The sequence below is a fragment of the Tamandua tetradactyla genome, chromosome 7, assembly GCF_023851605.1.
Source record: "Tamandua tetradactyla isolate mTamTet1 chromosome 7, mTamTet1.pri, whole genome shotgun sequence".
Taxonomy (NCBI): domain Eukaryota; kingdom Metazoa; phylum Chordata; class Mammalia; order Pilosa; family Myrmecophagidae; genus Tamandua; species Tamandua tetradactyla.
In genome coordinates this window covers 20,293,428-20,317,691 of record NC_135333.1, presented here as the reverse complement: position 1 = coordinate 20,317,691, position 24,264 = coordinate 20,293,428, and the positions used below count along the sequence as shown (strand labels likewise).

The 24,264-nt window shown below is 36.8% G+C and overlaps 1 protein-coding gene across 3 annotated transcripts in view; it reads right to left on the bottom strand.

Annotated features, from left to right (window-relative positions):
* The window catches only part of LIN9 (lin-9 DREAM MuvB core complex component), a 161,244-nt gene extending 137,273 nt beyond the window's left edge, over positions 1–23,971 (bottom strand). Inside the window, exons 1-5 of one of the 3 annotated variants that reach the window (XM_077168573.1) lie at positions 23,857–23,935; positions 17,799–17,831; positions 16,535–16,663; positions 16,097–16,191; positions 14,452–14,556 (exon numbers count right to left, since the gene is read on the bottom strand). In XM_077168573.1, coding sequence (XP_077024688.1) covers positions 14,452–14,556; positions 16,097–16,099 — 108 coding nt within the window. In that variant the 5' untranslated portion in view covers positions 16,100–16,191; positions 16,535–16,663; positions 17,799–17,831; positions 23,857–23,935. Of the gene's footprint in view, positions 1–14,451; positions 14,557–16,096; positions 16,192–16,534; positions 16,664–17,798; positions 17,832–23,856 lie in introns of all 3 variants that reach the window. The other 2 variants (XM_077168571.1, XM_077168572.1) reach the window with 2 other exon arrangements.
* Positions 23,972–24,264: the final 293 nt, after the last annotated feature.

Below are 24,264 nucleotides of genomic sequence, written 5' to 3'. Positions count from 1 at the left end.
TCCACAACATTACAACAAATATGCTGACCAAAATTTTCTCAACAGCAACAGAAGTTAAAAGACAGGGTTATAAAGTCTTCTAGTGCTGTCTGTCAACCAAGAATCTTGGTATCTTCAGGTAAACATACATCCAATAATTATAATAAAATAAGGATTATTTTTATAAATTATAAACATTAAATATGTTCTAAAGGATGTACTTCAGAAATCTGAAACTGTACCCAGAAAAAAGAACTAAGTCGCAAGATGGAATGGTGAGTAAAGTAGTAAATATATGGTTAAATCTAAATAAGTATTAACTGTATAGAATAATAACTAATTTGTAGCATAACCATCAAACTGGAATTAAATTAATGGACAAAAACAGCAATGTAAGGTTCTTACGTTGTTTGGGTAGAAAGAGATACTCACTCATTTTAGACATTGCTAATTCTTGAATGCCTGTTAAGATCTAAGAGTAATCACTAAAAGAACAGAAATAGCATGAACAATTTCCAAGCAGTAGAGGAATGAAGAATAACAAATAAGGTAAATTTAATCAGCCAAAAAAAAAAAAAAAAAAAAGAAACGAGAGAGACATTTAAAATCCAGGGTATATAGAACATCCAAAATAAGATAATAGAAATAAATGCAAATACATTAACAATCAAAATAAGCATGAATGGAAGCTTCTGGGAAAAGGGAGGAATAGGGGTGGAGTGGCAAAACATGCTTTTCTCCCAAAGCCAGCAAACAGACAGACAGAAGCTGTTCAAATCAATTGTGAGACTAGGGTTGTTCTGTACAACATCCAGGAAAATGTGGGACGATGAGACTGAGACACTGAGTAATTCTGTTTGTGACTCCTGGTGCCCATTCTCCACCCCTAAGGGAGGCAGCGGCAGGCAGTCTGATACTTGCCTATGGGGTGGCTATGGTCTGTGATGGTTGTGGGAATCCTCCACCCCAAATACAGAAATGGGGCTTGTTTGGGTTTGCTGATGTTGCCAGAATGCAAAATACCAGAAATGGATTGGGTTTTATAAAGGGGATTTATTAGATTACAAATTTAGAGTTCTAAGGCCATGAAAATGTCCAAATTAAGGCATCCACAAAAAGATACCTTGACTTTGAAGAAAGGCTGTTGGTATCTGGAACACCTCTGTCAGCGGGGAAGACACGTGGCTGGTGTCTGTTGGTCCTTGTTCCCTGTTTGTTGCTTTCAGCTTCTGATTCCAGTGGCTTTCTCTCTAAGCATCTATGCTTATGTTCTTGGGTTTTCACTTAGCTTCTCTGAGCAAACTCTGGATTTCATCTCTTAGCTTAGCATCTCCAAACATCCATGTCTTAGTTTCATCTCTCTGCTATGTGTCAGCTCTGAGCTCTCTGTTTTCTGCATTTTATTCTTTTTATAGAGGAATCCAGCAAAAGGATTAAGACCTGCCCTAAATTGGGTAGGTCACATCTCCATGGAAACAACCTAATCAAAAGATCCCACGCAACAACAGGTCTGCTCCCACAAGATTGGATTCGAAGAACATAACTTTTCTGGAAGAAGAACACAGTATAGAGCCAGACATTGACCAGCAAAGTTAGAACACAGGATCCCATAGTTCCAGCCCGTCCCAGTTAGATGCTAACCAGATGCCAATGTTTCAAATGTAGCAGAGGCGCAGAACTGACAAAGAATTATAACAGCCTGCCTTCATAGATTTGAGGGGAATAGGTAGCCAAAGACCATCATTTGCTGGTCAGGCTGAAAAGTACAGCCTTTGGTGACATGGAAGAAAAAAAAGGGCTTTTTGGAGTCTTTCTTGATCCTCTTCCACAGCCCTTTGGTACTAATCTGAGCTCCCTGTACAGGTATCTGGCCCCATTATGGCTGGGGAATACTGACAAATCAACTGTCCAAGAAGAGCGTTCACACAAATGCAAACAACAAAAAAAATCCTAGACAAGAGAGACAGACCAACCTACAGAATAAACCCATCAAGATAATCATATGACCAGGTATCAAAAAAAATCACAAGCCACACTAAAACTTGAGAAAATATGACCCGGTCTAAGGAACAAATTAAAAAGCCAGAAGAGATAAAGATCTAATCAAAGAACTTTGGAACTAATCAAAGATGTTAAAAAAAAGATAAAAAAGATGCTCAAACAAATCTCCTAAATCAATTAAAGGAGATGGCTAAAGAGATTAAGGATATCAAGACAACAATGGTGAGCATAAAGAAGAATCTAAAGAACAGAAAGAAATGGAAATGAAAAGACACAACAGATGAAATTAAAAATACATTAGAGGGTGCATGTGTGGTTCAGTGGTAGTATGCTCGCCTTCCAGTGGGAGACCCAGGTTTGATTCCCGGACCATGCACCTGCCCCCAAAAAGATACGTTAGAGACACAAAATAGTAGATTTAAAGAGGCAGAAGAAAGGATCAGCAAGCTAGACAACAAAGCATTCAAATTTGAAAGGACAAAAGAACAGATGAAAAATATGAAAAAATTTGAGCAAGGCCTCAGGGAAATGACTGACAACATGAAGCACACAAACATAGGTATCATGAGTGTCCTAGAGGGAGAAAAGAAGGGGAAAACAGCAGAAAGAATATTTGAAGAAATAATGGCAGAAAATTTTCCAGTCATTATAAAAGATATGTGTATGCAGATTCAGGAAGCCCAATGTATTCCAAATGGAATAAATCTGAATAGATCTACTCCAAGACACAGACTAATGAGACTGTTAAATGCTAAAGAGAAAAAGATAATTTGGAAAGCAGCAAAAGAAAAGAATTGCACCACGTGCAAGGCAAGCCAAGTAAGACTAAGTGCTTATTTCTCATCAGACACCATGGAGATGAGAAGGCAGTGGTAGGATATATTTAAGATACTAAAAGAGAAAAACTGCTGGCCAAGAATTCTTTATCTAGCAAAGCTGTCCTTAAAAAAACAGAATTTAAAATGTTCACAGATAAATAGATGCTGTGAGAGTTCATTAACAAGAATCCCCTACAAGAAGTAATAAAGGGAGTTCTGCTGGTAGAAATGAAAAGACAGGAGAGAGAGGCTTGGAGGAGAGTGGAGAAATGAGGATTATCAGTGAGGGTAACTAAAGGGGCAAAAAGAGAAAAAAAAACATGACAAAAGTCAAAGGATAAAATTGGTTGATATAAGTATTGTTTTCACAGTAATAAAACTGAATGTTAATGGATTAAATTCCTCAATCAAAAGACACAGATTGGCAGAATGGTAAAAAAAAAAAAAAAAAGATCCCTTTATATGCTTGTTTTTGTTTGAAAGGATGTATGTACCCTAGAAAAGCCATGTTTTAATCAAAATCCCATTTCATAAAGGTAGAATAATCCCTATTCAATATTGTATGCTTGAAACTGTAATCAGATCATCTCCCTGGAGATGTGATTTAATCAAGAGTGGTTGTTAAGCTGGATTAGGTGATGACATCTCTCCACCCATTCTGGTGGGTCTGAAGTCCTATAAAAGAGGAAACATTTTGGAGAATGAGAGTGATTCAGAGAGAGCAGAACGGAACGACATAGCCACAAGAAGCAGAGTCTACCAGCCAGCAACTTTTGGGAATGAAGAAGGAAAATGTCTCCTGGGAAGCTTCATGAAACAGGAAGCCAGGAGAAGAAGCTAGCAGATGATGCCGTCTTCGCCATGTGCCCTTCCAGATGAGAAAGGAACCTGACCACGTTCACCATGTGCCTTTCCAGATGAGAGAGAAACTCTGATTGTGTTCCCCACATGCCCTTCCACTTGAGAAAGAAACCCTGAACTTCATCGGCCTTCCTGAACCAAGGCATTTTTACCTGGATGCCTTAGATTAGACATTTCTATAGACTTGCTTTAACTGGAACATTTTCTCAGCCTTAGAACTGTAAACTAGCAACATATTAAATTCCCCTTTTTAAAAGCCATTCCATTTCTGGTACATTGCATTCCAGCAGCTAGCAAACTAGAACAATGCTGTTTATAAGAGAATCATTTTAGACTCAAAGATACACATAGGTTGAAAGTAAAAGGCTGGAAAAAGATATTCCATGCAAGTAGTAACCAAAAAAGAGCTGGGGTAGCTATACTAATATCAGACAAAATAGACTTTAAATACAATAATGTTACAAGAGACAAAGCAGGACACTATATATTAATAAAAGGGGCAATTCACCAAGAAGAAATGGCAATCATAAGTATTTATGCACCCAAACAAGGTGTCCCAAAGTACATGAGACAAACACTGGCCAAATTTAAGGGAGTAATAAACATCTCTACAGTAATAGTGGAAGACTTCAAAATGGATGAAACATCTCAACAAAGGATGAATAAGGAAATAGAGAACCTAAATATATGATAAATGAACAGCCATATTCAGAATATTTCACCCCCCAAACACAGGATATACGTCATTCTCAATTGTTCACAGATCAATCTCCAGGATAGATGACAGATTGGGGCACAAAACGGGTTTTGATAAAGTTTAAAAGACTGAAATTATGTAAAGCACATTATTTGATCAAAAAAGGATGAAGCTGGAAATCAATAACAGCCAGAGAACTGGAAGAGTCACAAATACATGGAGGTTAAACAACATGCTCCTAAACTATCAGTGAGTGGGTCAAAAAAGGAATTTCAAGAGAAATCAATAAATAGTTTGAAATGAATGAAAACAAGAACGCAACATAACAAAACTTACAGAATACAGCGAAGGCAGTGTTGAGAGGGAAATTTATAGCCCTAAAGGCCTATATTAAAAAGGAAGAAAGAGTTAAAGACATAACTGAAGACCCAAAGAAACTAGAGAAAGAACAGTAAGCTAATCCCAAAGTGAGCAGAAGGAAAAAATAGCAAAGATTAGAACTGAATTAAATGAAATTGAAAACAACAACAATAACAAAAGAGAGAATCAATAAAATCAAAATTGGTTCTTTAAGAAGATCAATGAAATGGGCAAATCCTTAGCTTTTTTAGACAAAAAGGGAGAAAAATGAAAATAAATAAAATTAGAAATGAGAGCGGGGTCATCACCACTGACACCAGAAATTAAAAAGATCATAAGAGGACACTATGAACAAATCAGACAATGCAGATGAAATGGACAATTTCCTAGAAACACACAAAACAGCCTACACTGAAATAGAAGACTTCAACAAACCAATAACAAGAGATTGAATTAATAATCAAAAACCTCCCAACACAGAAAAGCCCAGGACCAGATGGACTGGCTTCACAGGTGAATTCTACCAAGATGAATTAATACTTATCTTGCTCAAACTCTTTCAAAAAATTGAAGGGGAGGGAACACTACCTAAACTCATTCCATGATACCAACATCACCCTAATACCAAAGCCTGATAGATATTACTGAAAAGAAAATTACAGACCAATCTCTCCAATGAATATAGAGGAAAAAATCCTCAACAAAATACATGCAAATCGGGCGGGCCACAGTGGCTCAGCAGGCAAGAATGCTTGTCTGCCATGCCAGAGGACCCAGGTTCGATTTCCGGTACCTGCCCATGTATAAAAAAAAAAAACAAAAAAAACTTGCAAATCAAATCCAACAGCACATTAAAATAATTATATTCCATGACTACATAGGTTTTATTCCAGATATGTGCAAGGGTGGTTCAACATAAGAGAATCAATTAATGAATGCAATATACCACATTAATAAATTGAAAGGGAAAAACCACATGATCATCTGGATTGACACAGAAAAAGTTTTTGACAAAATCCAGCATCCTTTCCTGATCAAAGCATTTTGAAAAGTAGGAATCAAAGGAAATTTCCTCAGCATGATAAAGGGCATTATGAAAATCTCACAGCTAGCACTGTACTCAACAGTGAGAGACTGAAAGCATTCCCTCTAAGATGGGAACATGACAAGGATGCCACTTTCACCACCATTATTTAACATTGCTAGAAGTTTTAGCTAGAGCAGTTAGGCAAGAAAAAGAACTAAAAGGCATTCAAATTGGAAAGGAAGAAGTAAAACTTTCACTATTTGCAGATGATATGATCCTATATTTAAAAAGTCCCGAAAAACTACAACAAAGCTATGAGAGCTAATAAACAAGTTCAGCAAAGTGGTGGGATAAAAGATAAACACACAAAAATTAGTACTGTTTCTATACACTAGTAATGAACTACATGAGGAGGACATCAAGGAAAACAATTTCATTTACAATAGCAACTAAAAGAATCAAATGTCTAGGAATAAACTTAACTGAGAATGTAAAGGACCTATATTCAGAAAACTACAAAGTTTTGCTAAAAAAAATCAAAGAAGACCTGAATAAATGGAAAGATATTCTGTGTTCATGAATTGGAAGGCCAAATGTCATATGTCAATTCTACCCAAACTGATGTATAGATTCAATGCAATACCAATCCAACTCCAGTTTACTCTGCACAAATGGAATAGCTAATTATCAAATTTATACTGAAAGGTAAGGAACCTCAAATAGTCAAAAGCATCTTGATAAAGAAGAATGAAGTGGGAGGACTCATGTTTGCTGACTTTAAAGCATATTACAAAGTTACAGTGGTCAAAACAGCATGGGACTGGCATAAAGATAGACATATTGATCAATCGAATTGAACTGAGAAATAGACCCTTAGATCTATGGTCAACTGGCTTTTTAAAAAATGTTTTTATTGTCAAATATAATGTATATACAAAGAAAAAAAAAAGCAATGATTTTCAAAGTACACTTCAATAAGTCGATACAGAACAGAATTCAGAGTTTGTTACGGGTTACCATTTCACTAATTCAGATTTTTCCTTCTAGCTGTATCACAACACTAGAAGCTAGAAGTAATATATATTTTTCTTTTTTGTGAAAAATAACATATATACTAAAAAGCAATACATTTCAAACCACATCACAACAATTAGTTTTAGAAGAGATTTCAGAGTTTGGTATGGGTTACAATTTCACCATTTTAGGTTTTTACGTGCAGCTGCTCTAAGGTACTAGAGACTAAAAGAAGTATCAATATAATGATTCTGCAATCATACTCATTTGTTAAACTCTACCTTCTCTGTATAACTCCCCCTCAATTGGTTTTTTTTTGGGGGGGGATGCACGGTCCAGGAATCAAACCCCGGTCTCCTGCATGGAAGGTGAGCATTTCTACCATTGAACCACCCATGCACCCTTCTCAACGGATTTTTGACAAGACTCCCAAGTCCACACAACTGGGAAAGAACAATCACTTCAATAACTGGTGCTAGGAGAACTGGATGTCCATAGCCAAACTAATGAAAGAAGACCCTTATTTCACACCCTGTACAACAACTCAAAATGGATCAAAGACCTACATATAAGAGTCAGTACCATAACACCCCTAGAAGAAAATGTAAGGAAGCATCTTCAAGATCTAGTGATAGGTGGTGGTCATACCCAAAGCACAAGCAATGAAAGAAAAATAAGACAAATGGGACCCCCTCAAAATTGAATGCATCTATGCTTCAAAGGCCTTTGTCAAAAGGATGAAAAAGCAGCCTATTCAATGGGAGAAAATATTTGGAAACCACATATCTGATAAAGGTTTGATATCCAGTATATAAAAAGAAATCCTACAACTCAACTATAAAAAGACAATCCAATTTAAAAAATGGGCAAAAGACATGAATAGAGATTTTTCTAAAGAGAAAATACAAATGGCTAAAAAGCACATGAAAAGATGCTCAACCTCTCTAGCTATTAGGGAAATGCAAATTAAAACCACAATGAGATATCATTTCATACCTACTAGAATGGCTACTATTAAGCAAACAGGAAACTATGAGTGTTGGAAAGGATGCAGAGACACAGGAACACATTTCACACTGCTGGTGGGAATGTAAAATGGTGCAGCCGCTTTGGAAGACCATGTAGTGGTTCTCCAGGAGGCTAAGTATAGAACTGCCATATGACCCAGCACTACTGCTACTAGGTATATACCCAGAAGAACTGATAACGGATGCTAGCAGACATTTGCATGCCTATGTTCACAGGCAATTAACAATTGCCAAATAATGGAAACAACCCACGTCCATCAACCAATGAATGGATAAGCAAAATGCGGTATATGCATACAATGGAATAATACTCAATAGTAAGAAGGAATGAAGTCCTGAAATATGTGACAACACAGATGATCCTTGTGAACATTATGTGAGTGAAATTCATCAGCCCCAAAAGGACAAATATTGTTTGTTCTCACTAATGTGAACTAATTATAATATGCAAACTCATAGAAATAAAATCTCGATTATGGGATACCAGAAGATAGAATGAGGATAGGAAGTGGGAAGCAAATGCTTAATGTGTGTAGAATTCTTAAACAGGTTGAATATAAATGTTTGGAAATGGATAGACATGATGGTAGTACATTATAGTGAGTGTATTAATGGCACTGAATTATGTGGGAGACTGCGTTGAAAGGGAAAGTTTAGAGTCATGTATTACTAGAAGGAAAGTTAGAGGATATCTCACCTGCCATGTGGGAGACCTAGGTTTCGGTGCTCATGCACTTGCTTGGAAAAAAAAAAATTCAACAAATGGCACTGTGATAACAGGATATTCACATGAAAAAAAGGATGAAATGTGACTCACACCTCACAGCATACAAAAAAGAAAAAAAAAGCTAGAGGATAAAACATAGGACTACATAACACAATGTGTTGTAGTGGATGATGACTATGATACAGAAATGTCCTTTCATGAACTAGAACAAATGTCTATCACTATTATGAGGAGCTAATAATAGAGTAGGATATGAGAAAAATGCATGCATTGCAAACTGTGGACTAAAGTTAATAGTAATATTTTAAAATTTGTTTATCAACAGTAACAAATATACCACACCAATGCTAGGGTCAATAATGGGGGGGGGGGGGAACAAGGGTATGGGATTTTTTTTTTTCGTAATGAAAATGTTCTAAAATAGATTGTGTTGATGAATGCACAACTATGTGATAATAGAGTAAGCCACTGACTGTATACTTTGGATGGATTGTATGGCATGTGAATATCTCAATAAAACTGGAAAATAAAAGTGAATGGACTAAATTGTACCATTAAAAGATGAAGAACATATTAGAAAAACAGAATCTACTTTTCATTGCTTTTTAAGAAGACTCATCTAAAACAAAAGACAAAATTCTAAGGTAGAAAGGCATATATTAGATAAATACCAAAAGAAAGCTGATGCAGCTGTATTACAATCAGCCCCAATAGATTTTAAGTCAAAATACATAAGCAGAGATAAAACAATAAAAGGAACAATTCATCAGGAAGATATTACAATTATGAACATATATTCACCTAACATCACTTCAAAATATATAAAGCAAAAATTGGTAAGACTTACAAGGAAAAAAATCAACAAATCCACAAACATGATAAGATTTTAATAGCATCTCTCACAAAGTAAATAAACCAAAAATCATAAGGATATAGAATATTCAAAGTACACAATTAATCAATTTTATCTTAAGGACATATTTAGAATCCTGTGTCCAAGACTGAAACTATATATTCTATTCATGCAAACATCACAGAAAACCTGTCTACATTCTATACCTGACTTCAAGACTTGAGAAATTTCAAAGAATAATATCAAAAACATCATTTTCCCTGACCACAATGCATTCAAGTTAGAAATTATTAGCATAAAGATAACTATCAGCTTAGGAGAAATTTAGGGTATAACTGCTAAATTTGGGATATGGATTAGATATTAGGTATTATTATTAGAGAACTATTGTTAATTTCCTTAGATGTGATAATTTGCTTGGTTAACCATCAACAGTTTATCAGGAGGATGTCTTTATTCTAAGAGGCTGCATGGTAAAATATTTGGGGATGAAGTATTATGTTATACACTATGTAAATGGTTAGGAAAAAGAAATATACACACATATATATACACAAAAACAAACACACAAACAAATCATATATAGAAAAATGTAAATTGTTGAACTAGGATAGTATACAGGTTTATTGTACTATTTTTCAATTTTCCTTTATGTTTAAAATTTCCTAACAAAAAATTGAAGGGAGAAAAGAACTTTTACACTAGGACTCCCAATTTAATAAGGCAAGCCCTTGATTTTGAAGCTGGCCCTTATAAAACTTATTTCTATAATGGGGAAGTTAAGCCTACTTATAAACATACCTAGGAGTCATCCCCAGAGAACCTCTTTTGTTGCTCAGATGTGGCCTTGCTCTGAGTCAAATTCTGCAAATAAACTCATTATCCTCCCCTCTATGTGGGACATGATTTTCAGGGATATAAGTATCCTTGGCAACGTGGGACATGACTCTCAGGGATGAACCTGGCCCTGGCGCTGTGGGATTGGGAATGCCGGTTTGACCAAAAGGAGGGAAAGAAATGTAACAAAATAAAGTTTCAGCAGTTAAGAGATTTCAAAGAGAGTCAAGGTATCATTCCGGAGATGTCTCTTATGCAAGTTTCAGCCAGCTATTACGAATTGCCTCAGTATGCCAAGCCTCGACCAACAGTATTTCTGAAAACCCTTAAGTAAACCCAGGATTCTATCAAGACTCTATGGTTTATTAAGTTTATTTTTCAGAAACTTAAAACATTCAGAACGTTCCTATGCCAGATAAGACCTGAAACTTAAAAGGTACCACTCTCTCCCAGAACATTAACCAGTTGCATCCCCATACCCCATAATGTTGACATCCCTTTTCAACACAATGAAGTTAGAACAGTCACTGCCCAAATACCATTGAGAGAATGCTCAAATGAGAGGGGGGAGTCAAAACAAAAAAGGTAGGATTTAACAAATGATTATGACTACTGAATCATTATACAGCTATTTCTTTCCAGTTTCTAGTATATTAGAACAGCCAGAAGGAAATACCTGAAATTGTGGAACTGTAACATACACTACCTTTTGAAATTTGCTTTATAACTACTTGTTAAATTGTACTTTGAAATTTATCACTTATCTGTATATGTTATTTTTCACTATAAAAAATGTTAAAGAATCTTTAAAAAATTCACACATCTGGATATTTAAAATATATAGGTAGAATTAATTCATTGAAATTATTCTAACACGGCTCTTTTAAAGTTAAGATAGCAAGCAAATATTAATTTAACTATTTTATTCATTCATTCAAACTTATCCAGCACATATCAAATCAACCAGCACATTGGCATATTAGTTTCAAGTGGGTCAAATTTTTAAATTACATTTTGGGTGCTTTATAGGGGCACTTGTCCTTATACTTTTAAAGAGAGGACAAAATGGATTTTTGTTCATTTTACAGAACATGAATATAGTTCACTGTTTGAAATTATCATAAAAGTATGTAAGAATTTTTTTTGTTTTCAGTAGGGCATATTGTTGGTCATAATTTTAATTTGTTGATGCCATATTTTTGGCCAAGAAAACCATCTCAGATGATAAAGACTGAGATGGTATAATCTAGGAATGCCTAGAGTGTATAATGATAGTGACTAAATGCACAAATTTAAAAAATGTTTGTGCATGAGGAAAAACAAAGGAATGTCATTACTGCAGGGTGTTGAAATAGATGGTAATTAATTAACATTTTCAAATTTTAACTTATGTGTGAGACTAAACCAAAAAATGTTTATTCGGTACAAAATTTGTATTTTGACCAGAGCATTTCCTAATATAGCTCATGTAGACAGCTTAGTTGAACATCATAAGTACACAGAACCTTGAGTAGGGCATGCGATTTTGTTGGTTTATCCAGAGTGATGCCCCGATAAATCCCAGAGTGATTTGAACAGTGAATAAAAAAAGCATTTGCAAAGTCCCCTTCGGGGAATGGTGAGAAAGGGGGAAAATTCAACTTTTCCAAGTTGAATTCTTGATATTCTCATAAGCAGTGGGAACAACCAAAGCTATAGGCTGAGCCCCCAATCTTAGGGTTTGTTCATATGAAACTGAACCCCATAAATGACAAGTCTTTGTACTTCCCCCAAACAAACAAGCAAGCAAAACAAACAAACAAAATTCAATAAATGATGCTGCAATAACGGGATAGTCACATGAAAAAATAATGAAATGTGACCCGCCATACAGCATAAAAAAAAAACAAAAACAAACAAACAAAAAAAGAAAACCATCTTTACTATGACCCATTCTATTGGAAAATTTTGTTTTATACTAACACTTTTGAAAAATAATGAAGCGGAAGTAAGGAGTAACTGTATTAGAGTTCATTTTGATAAGAGAAAAATTATGATATTCTTGAAGTAGTTCCATATCCAATTTGCATTCCTTTGATTCTTTTTTTTTAAATATTTTTATTGACAAACATACAAACACAGACATTTTTAACATAAGAACATTCCATATTTGGTGTACAATCAATGGCTCACAATATCATGACATAGTGGTATATTCAGCACCATGATCATTTCTTAGAACATCTGCATCACCCCAGAAAAACAAATAAAAAGAAAAAATTCATACATACCCTTTACCCCCTCCTCTCACTGACCACTAGTATTTCCATCTACCCAATATATTTTAACCTTTGTTTCCCCTATTTTTTTTCTACACCCCTTACCACTACCTCTTATTGATCACTAGCATTTCAATCTACTCAATTTATTATAACATTTGTTCCCCCTATTATTTATTTTTTTAGTCATATTTTTTTACTCATATTTCCATACCTTAGATAAAAGGAACATCAGACACAAGGTTTTCATGACCGCACAGTCACACTGTAAACATTACATCATTATACAATCATCTCCAAGAAACAAGGGTACTGGAATACAGCTTTACAATTTTAGGCACTTCCCTCTAGCCACTCTAATACACCTTAAACTAAAAAGGGGATATCTATATAATGCATAAGGATAACCTCCAGGATAACCTCTTGACTCTGTTTGAAATCTCTCAGCCTCTGACACTTTACTTTGTCTCATTTCTCTTTTACCATTTTCGATTGAGATGGTTTTCTCAAACTCTTGATGCTAAGTCCCAGCCCATTCTAGGATTTCTGTCCCACATTGCCAGGGAGGTTTACACCCCTGGGAGTCATGTTCCATGTAGAGAGGGGGAGGGCAGTGAGTTCACTTGTCATGTTGGCTGACAGAGGCCACATCTGAGCAAAAAAAGAGGTTCTCTGGGGGTGACTCTTAGGCCTAATGTTATCCTTTGTGGGATAAGTTTCGTAGAAACAAACCCCAAGATCGAGGGCTTGGCCTATTGATTTGGTTGTCCCCACTGCTTGCAAGAATGCCAGAAATTCTCAAAATGGGGAAGCTGAAATTTCCCCTTGTCCTCATTCCCCCAAGGGGACTTTGCAAATACTTCTTTATTCACTGTTTAAATCACTCTGGGATTTATCAGGGCATCACACTAACCTGGACAAAGCTACAAAATCTCATGCCCTATTCAAGGTTCCATGTATTTATGGAGTGCAATTAAACTGTCCATATAAGTTAAATCAGGAAATGCACTAGTCAAAATATAAATTTTGTACCAAATAAACATTTCTTGCTTTAGCCTCAAATAGAAGCTGAAGTTTTAAAATATGAATTACCATCTATTTTCAACACCCTGCAATACAGACATTCCTTTGTTCTTCTTCATGCAAAAACATTTTTTAATTTGCACATTTAGTCACTATCATTGTACATTCTAGGCATTCCTAGATTATACCATCTCACTCTTTATAATCTATCTTTTCTTCTGCTTTCATTTGTGCCTCCAATCCTCCTCTCTCTATCATTCTCACATTCAGTTTTATTCAGTGTACTAACATCATTGTGCTACAATCAGGTAGTATTGTACTATTCATTTCTGAATTTTTACAATCAGTCCTGTTGCTTAATCTGTATCTCTTCAGCTTCAATTACCCAATCTCTACCCTATTTCTATCTCCTTATGACTTCTGTTAATTGAAATTCTCCAAGTTCATTCATTAATGTTAGTTCATATCAATGCGACCACACAGTATTTTGTTTCTGGCTAATCTCACTGAGCATTTCTTTGATTCTCACATGTACAGTATGATTTTATATATTTGCCAAAAGTGAAAAAGAAGATACAATTTCATGCTATAAATTTTCCTCTTGGATAAAGTAAGTCTTCTACATACTTCTCTCAGTGCTAAAGTAAAACACTTTTTCCATCTTATTTCCATGCAAAACTCTATACTGATGCCATACTACTTGTTTAACATTCACAACCTTCATGCTTAAAAGAAAAGGGTAGAAAAGGAGGGTTGCCTTTCTCTCAGGATTAAACTGATCAATAAAATAATGGCATTTTCTAGTTAACTAAAATAAGAATTAAGCTGGAGTACTAATTTAAAGAAAAGAACTTAATTAAAATGTTACAGAATATATATATATATATATATATATATATATAAACTTTATCATGCTAACCAGTTGCTCAGTTCCTTTCACTGAGACCAAAGTTTTAGCCCACACATACCTGTGGAACCATTGCTACCCTTTGGTTTCTTTTAGGTGACCTTGTATTTATTTGTCTGTCATCTTCATCAGAAAAGAGTCGACTTCGTTTTGAATTTCTGAAAGGCTATGACAGAAATTTTTTATTTAATGAAAAAGCTGAACACTTCCCTCTTTTATTCCGTAGTACAATTCTATTTTCGGAATACATAGCTAACTCTGGATTATCAGAAGTATAGAAGGAGGAAGTAGGGGTAATGTACAGCACACAATGACAAATTTTAATAATCCTGGCTTTAAAAAACAATAAGATACATATTTATGCAATTTTATTTACAGATGAAACACCCAACTGACGATTAAATTAAAACTGAAATCCAAGTCTCCTTAGTAAATTGGTGGCAACTCTGGTGGTAGAGATAGGAAAATAAATTCTGGAAATTCCAGTTCACACTATATTGGTGTCTGGGTTAATACCAATTAGGTGTATCGTATGCTGTGTCTGCTGAGTAGGGCTGGGCTCGGGAAAAGATACCAGATCACTTTAGAACAGTAAGCCTAAATGCATATAATAATATACTAGAGCTGCTGCCAAAGAGTGTAAGCCAAATTTCCATTTATGAATAAAAAACCTAGTAAATACTTAAGAAGTACCTGTAGAACTAAAACAAAAATTTAAGTGCCAAACGGACAACAACATCATGGATTTAAAGGTCTGAAACATGAAAAATCCACAGTTCACCCAACGTGCAGAGGCTTTATTAACAGACAGAATAACAGAAATAATATCCCAATAGGACCAACATCCTTTTCTAAATCATCCTCCCACCATTTAAGATAAAATATCATGCTTATCTGGAAAGGAGACAGGTACTGATGGCTTCAGACGAGCTTAGGGCTCAAAACATATGAGCAGAATCCAAATGGGTCAAGGTTAGAGATATGGACTCTTGGAATTAAACCCACTCACAATATCAAGACTCCCGAGACCTCAGAGGAAGTCCCTTCTATTTTGAACCTCTCCTCTAACCACGGGCAGAGGAGAAAGGGAATGACGGTGGGAGACTGATAGAGTAGAAAAACTCCCTTGCAATCACTGAGGCCAGCTGCCAAGACTACTATGTCTGCTTCTGTCTATTCCAGTTCCAGGCTTGTTTCATGATTGACCCCAAATCCTTCTGACTCCATACTATTGCATCAGCTAAGACCTGGCTGCGCAAGGGAGGATCAGAGGCCCCCAAATCATTAGTCATGCCTATTATATACTCACCTCTACTTCCCATACCTAAATGCACTTCCCTTTACCCATGTAATATTTTAATTCCTTACCACCCACATATCTTTTTGCAGAGACCAGAGCCATGTAAAATTTCTGCATTCTAATAAAAGTATGTTTGGGGGTTGTTCGTTTTTTGTATTTTGATTATTTAAAGAAACCACAATAATAAAAAAAAATTGTTATTCTTTAATAAATGCTTACTTATGACTAGATAATCTACCTAAATATGATCAAATTCTGTTCAATGATACTTTTAAGGATTCAAAAGCTTTGGGTTGGGGAAAAATCATTGAAACTTTTCACTTTTCTGTAAGGGAATTCAACATGACAATAATATAGACAGTATAGCTATCACCACTCTAAAGTGTAAGAAAATCTTATTCCTTACCATTTCCACAGCAGAGCCCGTATTTCTGCCTTTCCAAACAGGTGTTTTCTGTAAAGAATTATACTTTTCATTCCATGTGTTAGATAAGCTTCCCTCTGTAATGAATAATTATGATTAGTAACATGTCAGTTTAGTTCAGTGGATTCTATATTATGAACACTGACTGAAATAAAAGAAATATGTCTGAAATACACTACTAATTTTAATTTATTACAGATGAAAATTCTCTTCTGTATTTTTTTCTTCTAACTCCCTAAATAGCTTGATAGGGCAATGCATCTTAAAAGTATTAAATTTCCACACAGAAACATGCGTTTTTCTTTATTTTTGCTTTTTAATAGTTCTTCCATTTAATTTGCCAAGAACTGTTTCATAAACTTTTGGTATAATTCTAATTGAAAGCAGAGCAATGGAAATATGGAAAAAGCTCCTTCTAACCTTGAATTTAGAACATAAGTCTAAATGTTTTTTGCTTCAATATGTGAAATCGTTGATATATTAAATTGAAATTAGTGTGGTGTTTCTGTTTTCCTTAATTCAAAGAAATGTCTTCAGAGTTGCCCGCAACTAGAAAAAATTCAATAAAGAATTAGACATATTATGAAAATAAAGAGGGGTATGTTTAATTTTTATAAAAAAGAGATGTGTTTATATAGAAAGAAATACATAGAAAACTTGGGATGAATATACACCAAGATTATTTTTATTTTCCACTATTGCTCACTAGCATTTTCTAATTTTTCCTACAAGAAATTCATTTTAATTTTGTAATTTTTCTCCATTATATTTTTTAAAAAGAGAAATGGATTAAAAACTGGGGTGGGGGTGGGGAAGAATAATGGAATACTTCTTTTGATGTATAGTTTAAGAAAAAAATAAATAAAAGAGATGGGATGGGGTTGATACTGTTAGCCACAAAAATGAGGGCACACTAGAATATAAGTGGTCTCCTCAAGCCAGAAAAATGTAATTTGGTAAACTATCTATCCAAAGTTCTACATAGTAACTTCCAAAACTAAAAGTACCAATAACTAATAACTTCTAAAACTAAAAGTATTAATAAAAGTTCTAATGTCTACCCTGGTTCCAAGTTTACTTACCCAGAAGAATTTTACCCTACAGGCAAATTGTAAAATATTAACTAATTGTAAAATATTAACTATATTAAGAGGGTTGGGCTAATGTACCTACAGAAAGAAGCAGCAAGACTAAGGAGTATGTCTAACTTTTTTCTTAGAAAAACAAAAATAACTATCACTCTTTTATTCCAGGGGCCTTGCATTATTACTTAGAAGGTAAGATTCTTGGAGGGGAAAAAAAAAAACAACAAAACACTATTATGTGAACGTACAGGGCAGCATAGTTGTTTAATAAATGCCTTAAGTTAAATAAGATGCAGCAATATTTAGTTAGAAAGGTCTTCAATTATTTTCTCTTTTTTAATCTTTTTTATTTCTTTCAATCAATTATTTAAGTGAAAAACTTCCTTAATGATTTCTAATTTTCTAATTACTAGGGACAATTCTTCTATACAGCATATAAATTTAAAGTTATCAGTGAACACTAACACTTAGACGTTTTAATACTTTTTCCTTCTAAGTATTGCAACTTAGAAGGAAAAAGTAACATTATATCCAAATCACTTTAATGAACTAAATTCCCAGTTTATGCCATACCTACCTAAAAATGCTACAATTCTTACCTTTTAAACTGACAAGGGCTTTTGCTGAAGAGCCTGCAATTAAAAATTAAAAAAAAAAAAATCAATAATTATTTCACAAAATGAGGGGAAAAGGAACTCGGTTTGGGGGTAAAAGCATATCCACTTAATTTTAGCAATGTTGAGTTTGAAGTGATGGTTGGATGTATGATAAGAAATATCTAGCAGACAATTTAAGCTGTAGAACAGAGCTCAGATAAAGAAGAATCAGAGAGAGACATTAGGGAGTCTGCTGAGGCTGTGAGAACGGGAAGCCTTTTCCCAAGAGAAAACGTAAAAAAGGAGCGAAGGTAGGAACAGAAGCAATTCTGGCTCTTCTGTAGAAGTGTTCTGGTGCCAGAGAAGCAGAAAAGAAAGGGAACTGACATTTATTGCAGCTAAGATCAGAAGTAGTAACGGAGTAGAGGGAAAAAAAAAAGGAAATGACCCAGTGATAGCATGACAGGTGATAAGTCCCTTAAAAGTCTAAAACGCAGGTATGTACAACACTTAAAGATCCAACCTTGAAAGGAAGTCCAAAACAGCAAGTGGAGCTAGGATAAAGTTGGAGGGGTTGACTGTCTAGAACGAACTTTCACATGTATTAGAATAACCAGGAAACTCTCATAAATGCAGATCTGTATTCTTAGTAAAGCTTCCCAGGGGGCTGTGCTATATAGGTAACCTCCAGAACCACACTGAGAAACACTGGACTACAGGTTCTGATATGAGTAAAGTACAGGATCTGTGGGTGACGGGAAGTAGGAGAAACATCAGGGAAAGAAGTTTTTAAGGGAGTCAGGGAGAGCTAAGGTTAAAATCTCAGTTGGATAGGTATATTACAAAGAAGTCCAAGGCATATGAACAACTGATTTTTCCTCCGCAGGCCAGAATGAGAGGCCTATAGAACAGACAAAGCATTAGCATCAAAGTCATTCTTCTTTTACCCACCTCACTTGTCTATATGTGGAGAATGGATAACAGGACAACTCACCAGCTTCTTTACAACACACTGAAGTTAAATAACCAAAGGCAGTATAGTCAGGAAAAAAAGAAGATGCCATAAATTCTTGCTTAAAAGCCTCAAATAACACAACTTTACAAAGGAGCAGCAGTAGTAGTCAGTGTAAATAGCCACATAGTTAACAAGAGAAATCCAGCTCACTTGAGAAAAAGAAAAAACCATTCACTCTTCAGTGAAAATATATAGAGTACTGACCACATTTGCATGTGCTATAGGTAACCTCCAGAACCACACTGAGAAACACTGGACTACAGGTTCTGATATGAGTAAAGTACAGGATCTGTGGGTGACGGGAAGTAGGAGAAACATTCCTGCTTTAGGCACTGGGGATACAACAACAAGAAAAAGAGCCAGTCTCTGTTCTCATGGAATTTACATCCTAATGAGCGTACACACATGGTGATAACAAGCATTACAGAAAAAACTAAAGCAGAATAACAGGGGATAGACAGTGTGGGGGGACTGGGGTATATGTGAGAAAACTATTAGTTTTACGTAAGTTGCTCATGATTAGCTTCTCTGATAAGGTGACATTTGAGCAGAGATTTGAAGAATTTCTGCTCCACGATGGTAGGAACCATATCTTGGGGATTCTGACCTATCAACTCTAATCTTTTTGTGAGACAGTATAGCACAGTGGTTAAGAGTACTGGCTCTAGATGGAGACTACATACATCTGAATCTTGACTCTGCCACTTCCTGTCTTTGCTACCTTAAGTAAAGTACTTAACCTCTCTGTGCTGCTGATTCTTCATCTGTAAAGTGGGAGTAAATGAGTTAATAATATATGCAAATGTCTTCTGGGCCAAGGGGAGGAAGAGAAGCAATAAAAGATGCCTAAAAAGATGAGGCATCTGGAGCCAAGAGAAATCAGGTGGAGTCCAGAGACTATTCTGGAGGCAACTATTGTGCAAGCTTCAATTAGATAGTACTGATTGCCATGGTTTGCTAAACCCCAACCAGCATCACTCCTGTTGACTCTTGACAATACCTGGGGCTCAAACTGAGACTCTACAGAGGTTTCATGCGCTAAGTTTGCTTTTCTGGAAACTATAACTCCCGGAGGATTCCTAGGTCAGATAAATACTGAAACCCAAAGGAACCAGCCTCTCTAACATTATCAATTAATTAATCGCTCTATCCTTTAGTGTCTACACCCCTTATCAACATGAAGAAGTCAGAAGGGGTGTTGCCCAGGGATCCCTATGGATTGAGAGAGGGATCGAGGGAGAAGAAGTTATAAAAGAGAATAGCATTTAACAGACAAGTATGACTCCTGAATCACTATATTAATCTTCCATCTAGCCTCCAGTGTTTGGGAGCAGCTAAAAGAAAAAATCTGAGATGGCAGAAACTCTGGGATCTGTTCTATAACTATCTGTTGAAGTATGCTTTGAAAATTATTGTTTTCTTTTTTTGTTTTGTATAGATGTTACATCTTACAATAAAAAATGTTTAAAATAATGTATGTAAAAGTGCTAAGAATAGTGTACATACCACATGGCAAATTTTCATTTAGTGTTTATTGTTGGAATTATTTTGATCAATCAATAAGACCTATTAGGTTAATAACATGAATTTACAGGCAGGTAAATCTGATTAAGTTAGAATCCCATTCTAGCTGGATATATTTATTCACTCATGCAGCAAATATTTACTGAATGCCTGGCATAAGCACTAATCTAAGGCTGGGCATATCCCAAGGAACAAGATGGACAAAACCCTGTTCTCAGGGTTCTAGTGAGAACAGACACACAATAAACAAGTAAACAAAAAGATAATTATTATCCATATATATAAAGTAACTCCCCCATACTGATATCACTCTGTTTATTTCCTATAGCAGTTACTTCATATACCATGGTTAGGAAAGGCTGGAAGAGGAAACTTCTGAGAAGGTCTAGCCATAAGAACACAAGGAAGAAGTAATACAGAAGAAACAGAAGGTTAAAACAAAAACTAAAAAAAAAATAACTGAAATTAGCTTAAAATATATTCAAAGAAAGGGAAAAAAGGCCAGTGTGCTTCAAGAGTACCAAACAAGAAAAAGTGGTATGAAATAAGGTCAGAGAGGTAAGCTAGGCCTTATGCATAGAACTGGGGTGCAAGAGTGTTAAAAACAGAACTAGTACCTACTCTGGTGGGGCTTCTAAAATAGTAAAAGGACCAGATGCTAACCAAACAATCACATAAACAAATTAAAAACTGCAACTGTGACAGCTGCCACTAAGGACTTACACAGTGCTATGAGAAAGGTTTTAATAAGTAGTTTAATGCTGTAAGGGAGGACAGAAAATAGCTCTCTGAAGAAGCTAAAATGGAGTCTAAAGGATAAGCTGAAGGTATTTGAAAGTAAGGGGAGGAAAGACCATTTTAGGTGGAGAGAATAGCACATGGAAAGGCACTGCAGAAAAGACATCTTAGTAAATAGAGGGAATGAAAAAGGTCCAAAGTATTTCAAAGGGATAAATGATAGGAAGGTCCAAAATGAGGCTGGAAAGGTGGGACAAGGTAGACCATGCAGGATCTTGTAGCTACTAAAGGCAAGACATATTTACATTTTGAAAAGTTCACTCTGGCTTAAGTGTGAATGTATGTGGGTAAAGGGGTGATGGATTAATGAAAGGTTGAAGTGATTAGTGGAGATAAGAGATGGTGACAGCTTGGACTCAGGTAATGGAGAGAAGCAGGTAGATTTAAGAGACATTTTGAAAGAAAAAGCTACAAGACTTAGTAAAGGCTTAAATATGGGAAATGAAACAGAAGGGAGTACCAAAGATGACCTCTAGGTTTCTTGCCCTGCCAGATGGAGCCATTCATTAAGACAAGGACCACTGAAAATATCTCTGTCCTGGGTTGGTGTCATGAGTTAGATTTTGAGCTTGTAAAATTTGAGGAACTTCTGAGCTATCTAATAGGAGATGTGAAATAAGCAAGAGATGTCAAGAACAAGAGCACAAGGGAAAGATCTGATATAAAATCAAACTAATTAGAGTACTCATCTCAATTGACATGAGGATTAAATGAATAGATTTATGTAAAATGCTTTGCACAGTGTCTGTGCATAGTAAGTACTCGATAAATGGTAGCATTTATTATTGATAATAGTTGCTGGCTATTGGTGAATATATTAGCTAGTCCCCTTGCCTAATCTTGATGAATAAACAAATTATTATTTCCAGTATCAAACTGAAATCACTTTTACTTTTCCTGTTCCAGTATCTTCAGTAATGCCTCTTACCCTATGTTTAATTCCATATAAATCAAGTATTTACATATACTTGATTTGTGACACTGTGTCACAAGCCACATAAGGCAATCTCTGCTTTCACCAAAGCTGCAGTCTAGCTAAACAAGACATGCACACAAGTACATCCCCACTTCCCCAATACAATGTACTAGAGATGTGACAAAGTAATATAAATGATTAGGTTATATAGTCTGAAAGTACAGCCGTGATTTGAACCTACAAAGAAATATGTAAGTCCTAGGTAAATGTTTGGCAACGATAATGCAAATACTCCCAATAAGAGCTATATTAAAAGCCACTTAAAACATCTTTCACTCAAAAGAATGACTGTAGTAACTAAAATAAGTCTATTCTAACTTCTTCTAAGAGGTGATAAAAGTTATCTCTTGGTAAAGATAACGAGGAGGAACATTTAAATAATTTAAAATTCAGTTCCTCAATCACTCAAGCCACATTTCAATGGCTCTATAGCCACATGTGGCTAAAGGTTATCCTAATGGACATCACAGAATAGAACATTTCCATTGCTGAGAAAGTACTATTGGAACTTAGCACTGGCTAGAGTAAATTTAAAACAAAAATACTCTTAATACAACTTTTCACCAGCTTGGCTTAACTAGAACTTGAACTTTTAATTTTAACTTGATAACACATTGAAAATATATATTCCACAAAGAATTGCCTGTATTTGGCTCTAATTTTCAAAGTCTATTTATATTGTGCACTGATAGATTTTTCAGTGATTGAGCCCTTCGTTTTTGTTAAATTAAAACTCTTGCAAATGCTATGTATACATAAACTAAATAGTGAGTGTGGACTCAGAATCTCTTTGTAATTAACTAAAATAAAACATTTGCTTTTCTATATAATTTACGCAATTTAGTAAATTACAAAGTTGCATTCCACTGTGCTTAAACTATGGAATTAGTGCTTTTACGTACTAAACACAAGCGAGAATATATGTTCATGAGATTCCATTGAGGCAGAGTGAGTAGACATGGCTAAGTGAAGCAATGCACAGGCGTGGGCGTCAGGAGTACTGTACAGGTACACTGGTTGGTCACATCAATATGTCCAAGGTACCCCCATGACTCTCAAGATACGCACACGCAGGAGAAAGTCTGTGGGGATGAAGGCTACCTGTGCCGTAAGTATCCAGTCTGGATTATCTCTGGAAGGATCCACTGCCACCTGTGGTCCCACAAAGGGCAGCCCCTTGACATGGAAACACTCCCAGAGGTGGGCACATCGCGGGGGGAGGTGTGACAGTGAAGACCACAAGTGCCTGGACAGGTAACAACTGGGGCAGGACTCCGTCTGAAGGTGGGGCAAGAAGAAAGGGCAGGTGGCTACCCCCTCCCCGGCCGAGTCCTCCCCGGGCCCGGGGACAGGAGCATTACATAACCCATGCCGGTGTCTCTCCGCGCCAGGCGAGCGGTGCGGGCGGCGGACACAGTCCCCGCGGCCGGGGGCAGCTCTTCTCCCACCAAGGCCGGGGGCCGGAGTCCGGCCAGGGGAGCAGCCACCGCCTCCGCCCGACACCGGCTGGGCTCTCCGGCTTTCGGTTTCCGGCCCTGGCGCTCCCACAACCCCAGAAACCAATACACAGACACCATAACAAAGGCGGCGACGCGGCAGCAACACAGGAGTGGGAGGACTAGGAGCACCTAGTGGGACTGGCAGTCAGCCCACCCGGTCGGCGGAGGGCACGCCATCTGTCCCGGCCGCTGCAGCCCGGGGCAGGCGACCGCTGGGAGGAAAGGGGGGTGCTTTGAGGTGCTACTCACTCTCGTCGGGCAACTGGTCGAGCTCCGCCATCTTGAACGAGCCGCGCCGCTTTTTCAAAGGCTGCCCGCCGCGGTGCATTGTGGGGCGGAGACTGTCTTAGCGAGGGAGGTTCGAATGCGGAGCTCGCTGCCTGCCGCGCTGCCGGGCGCTGCTCCCGTCGCGGTGGCCCGAGGCCCGGCTCCGCCCGCTGCTGGCGGCCGAGGGGGTGCGGTGGGGCGGGTTGCGCCTCGCCCCTTGCCCCCGCCCCGGCCCGGCGCTGGAGCGCTGAGGGAGCAACGCGAGCTCCCGCGTCCCGCCCGGGCCCGGCGCCGGGTCTCGCGCTGCCGCTGCGGGAACTGCAGGCTGTTTGTTCCGAGTGGGAAGAGGGAGGGAAGCCGGGAGAGGCCCGGCGGGCTGAGGCGGGAGCG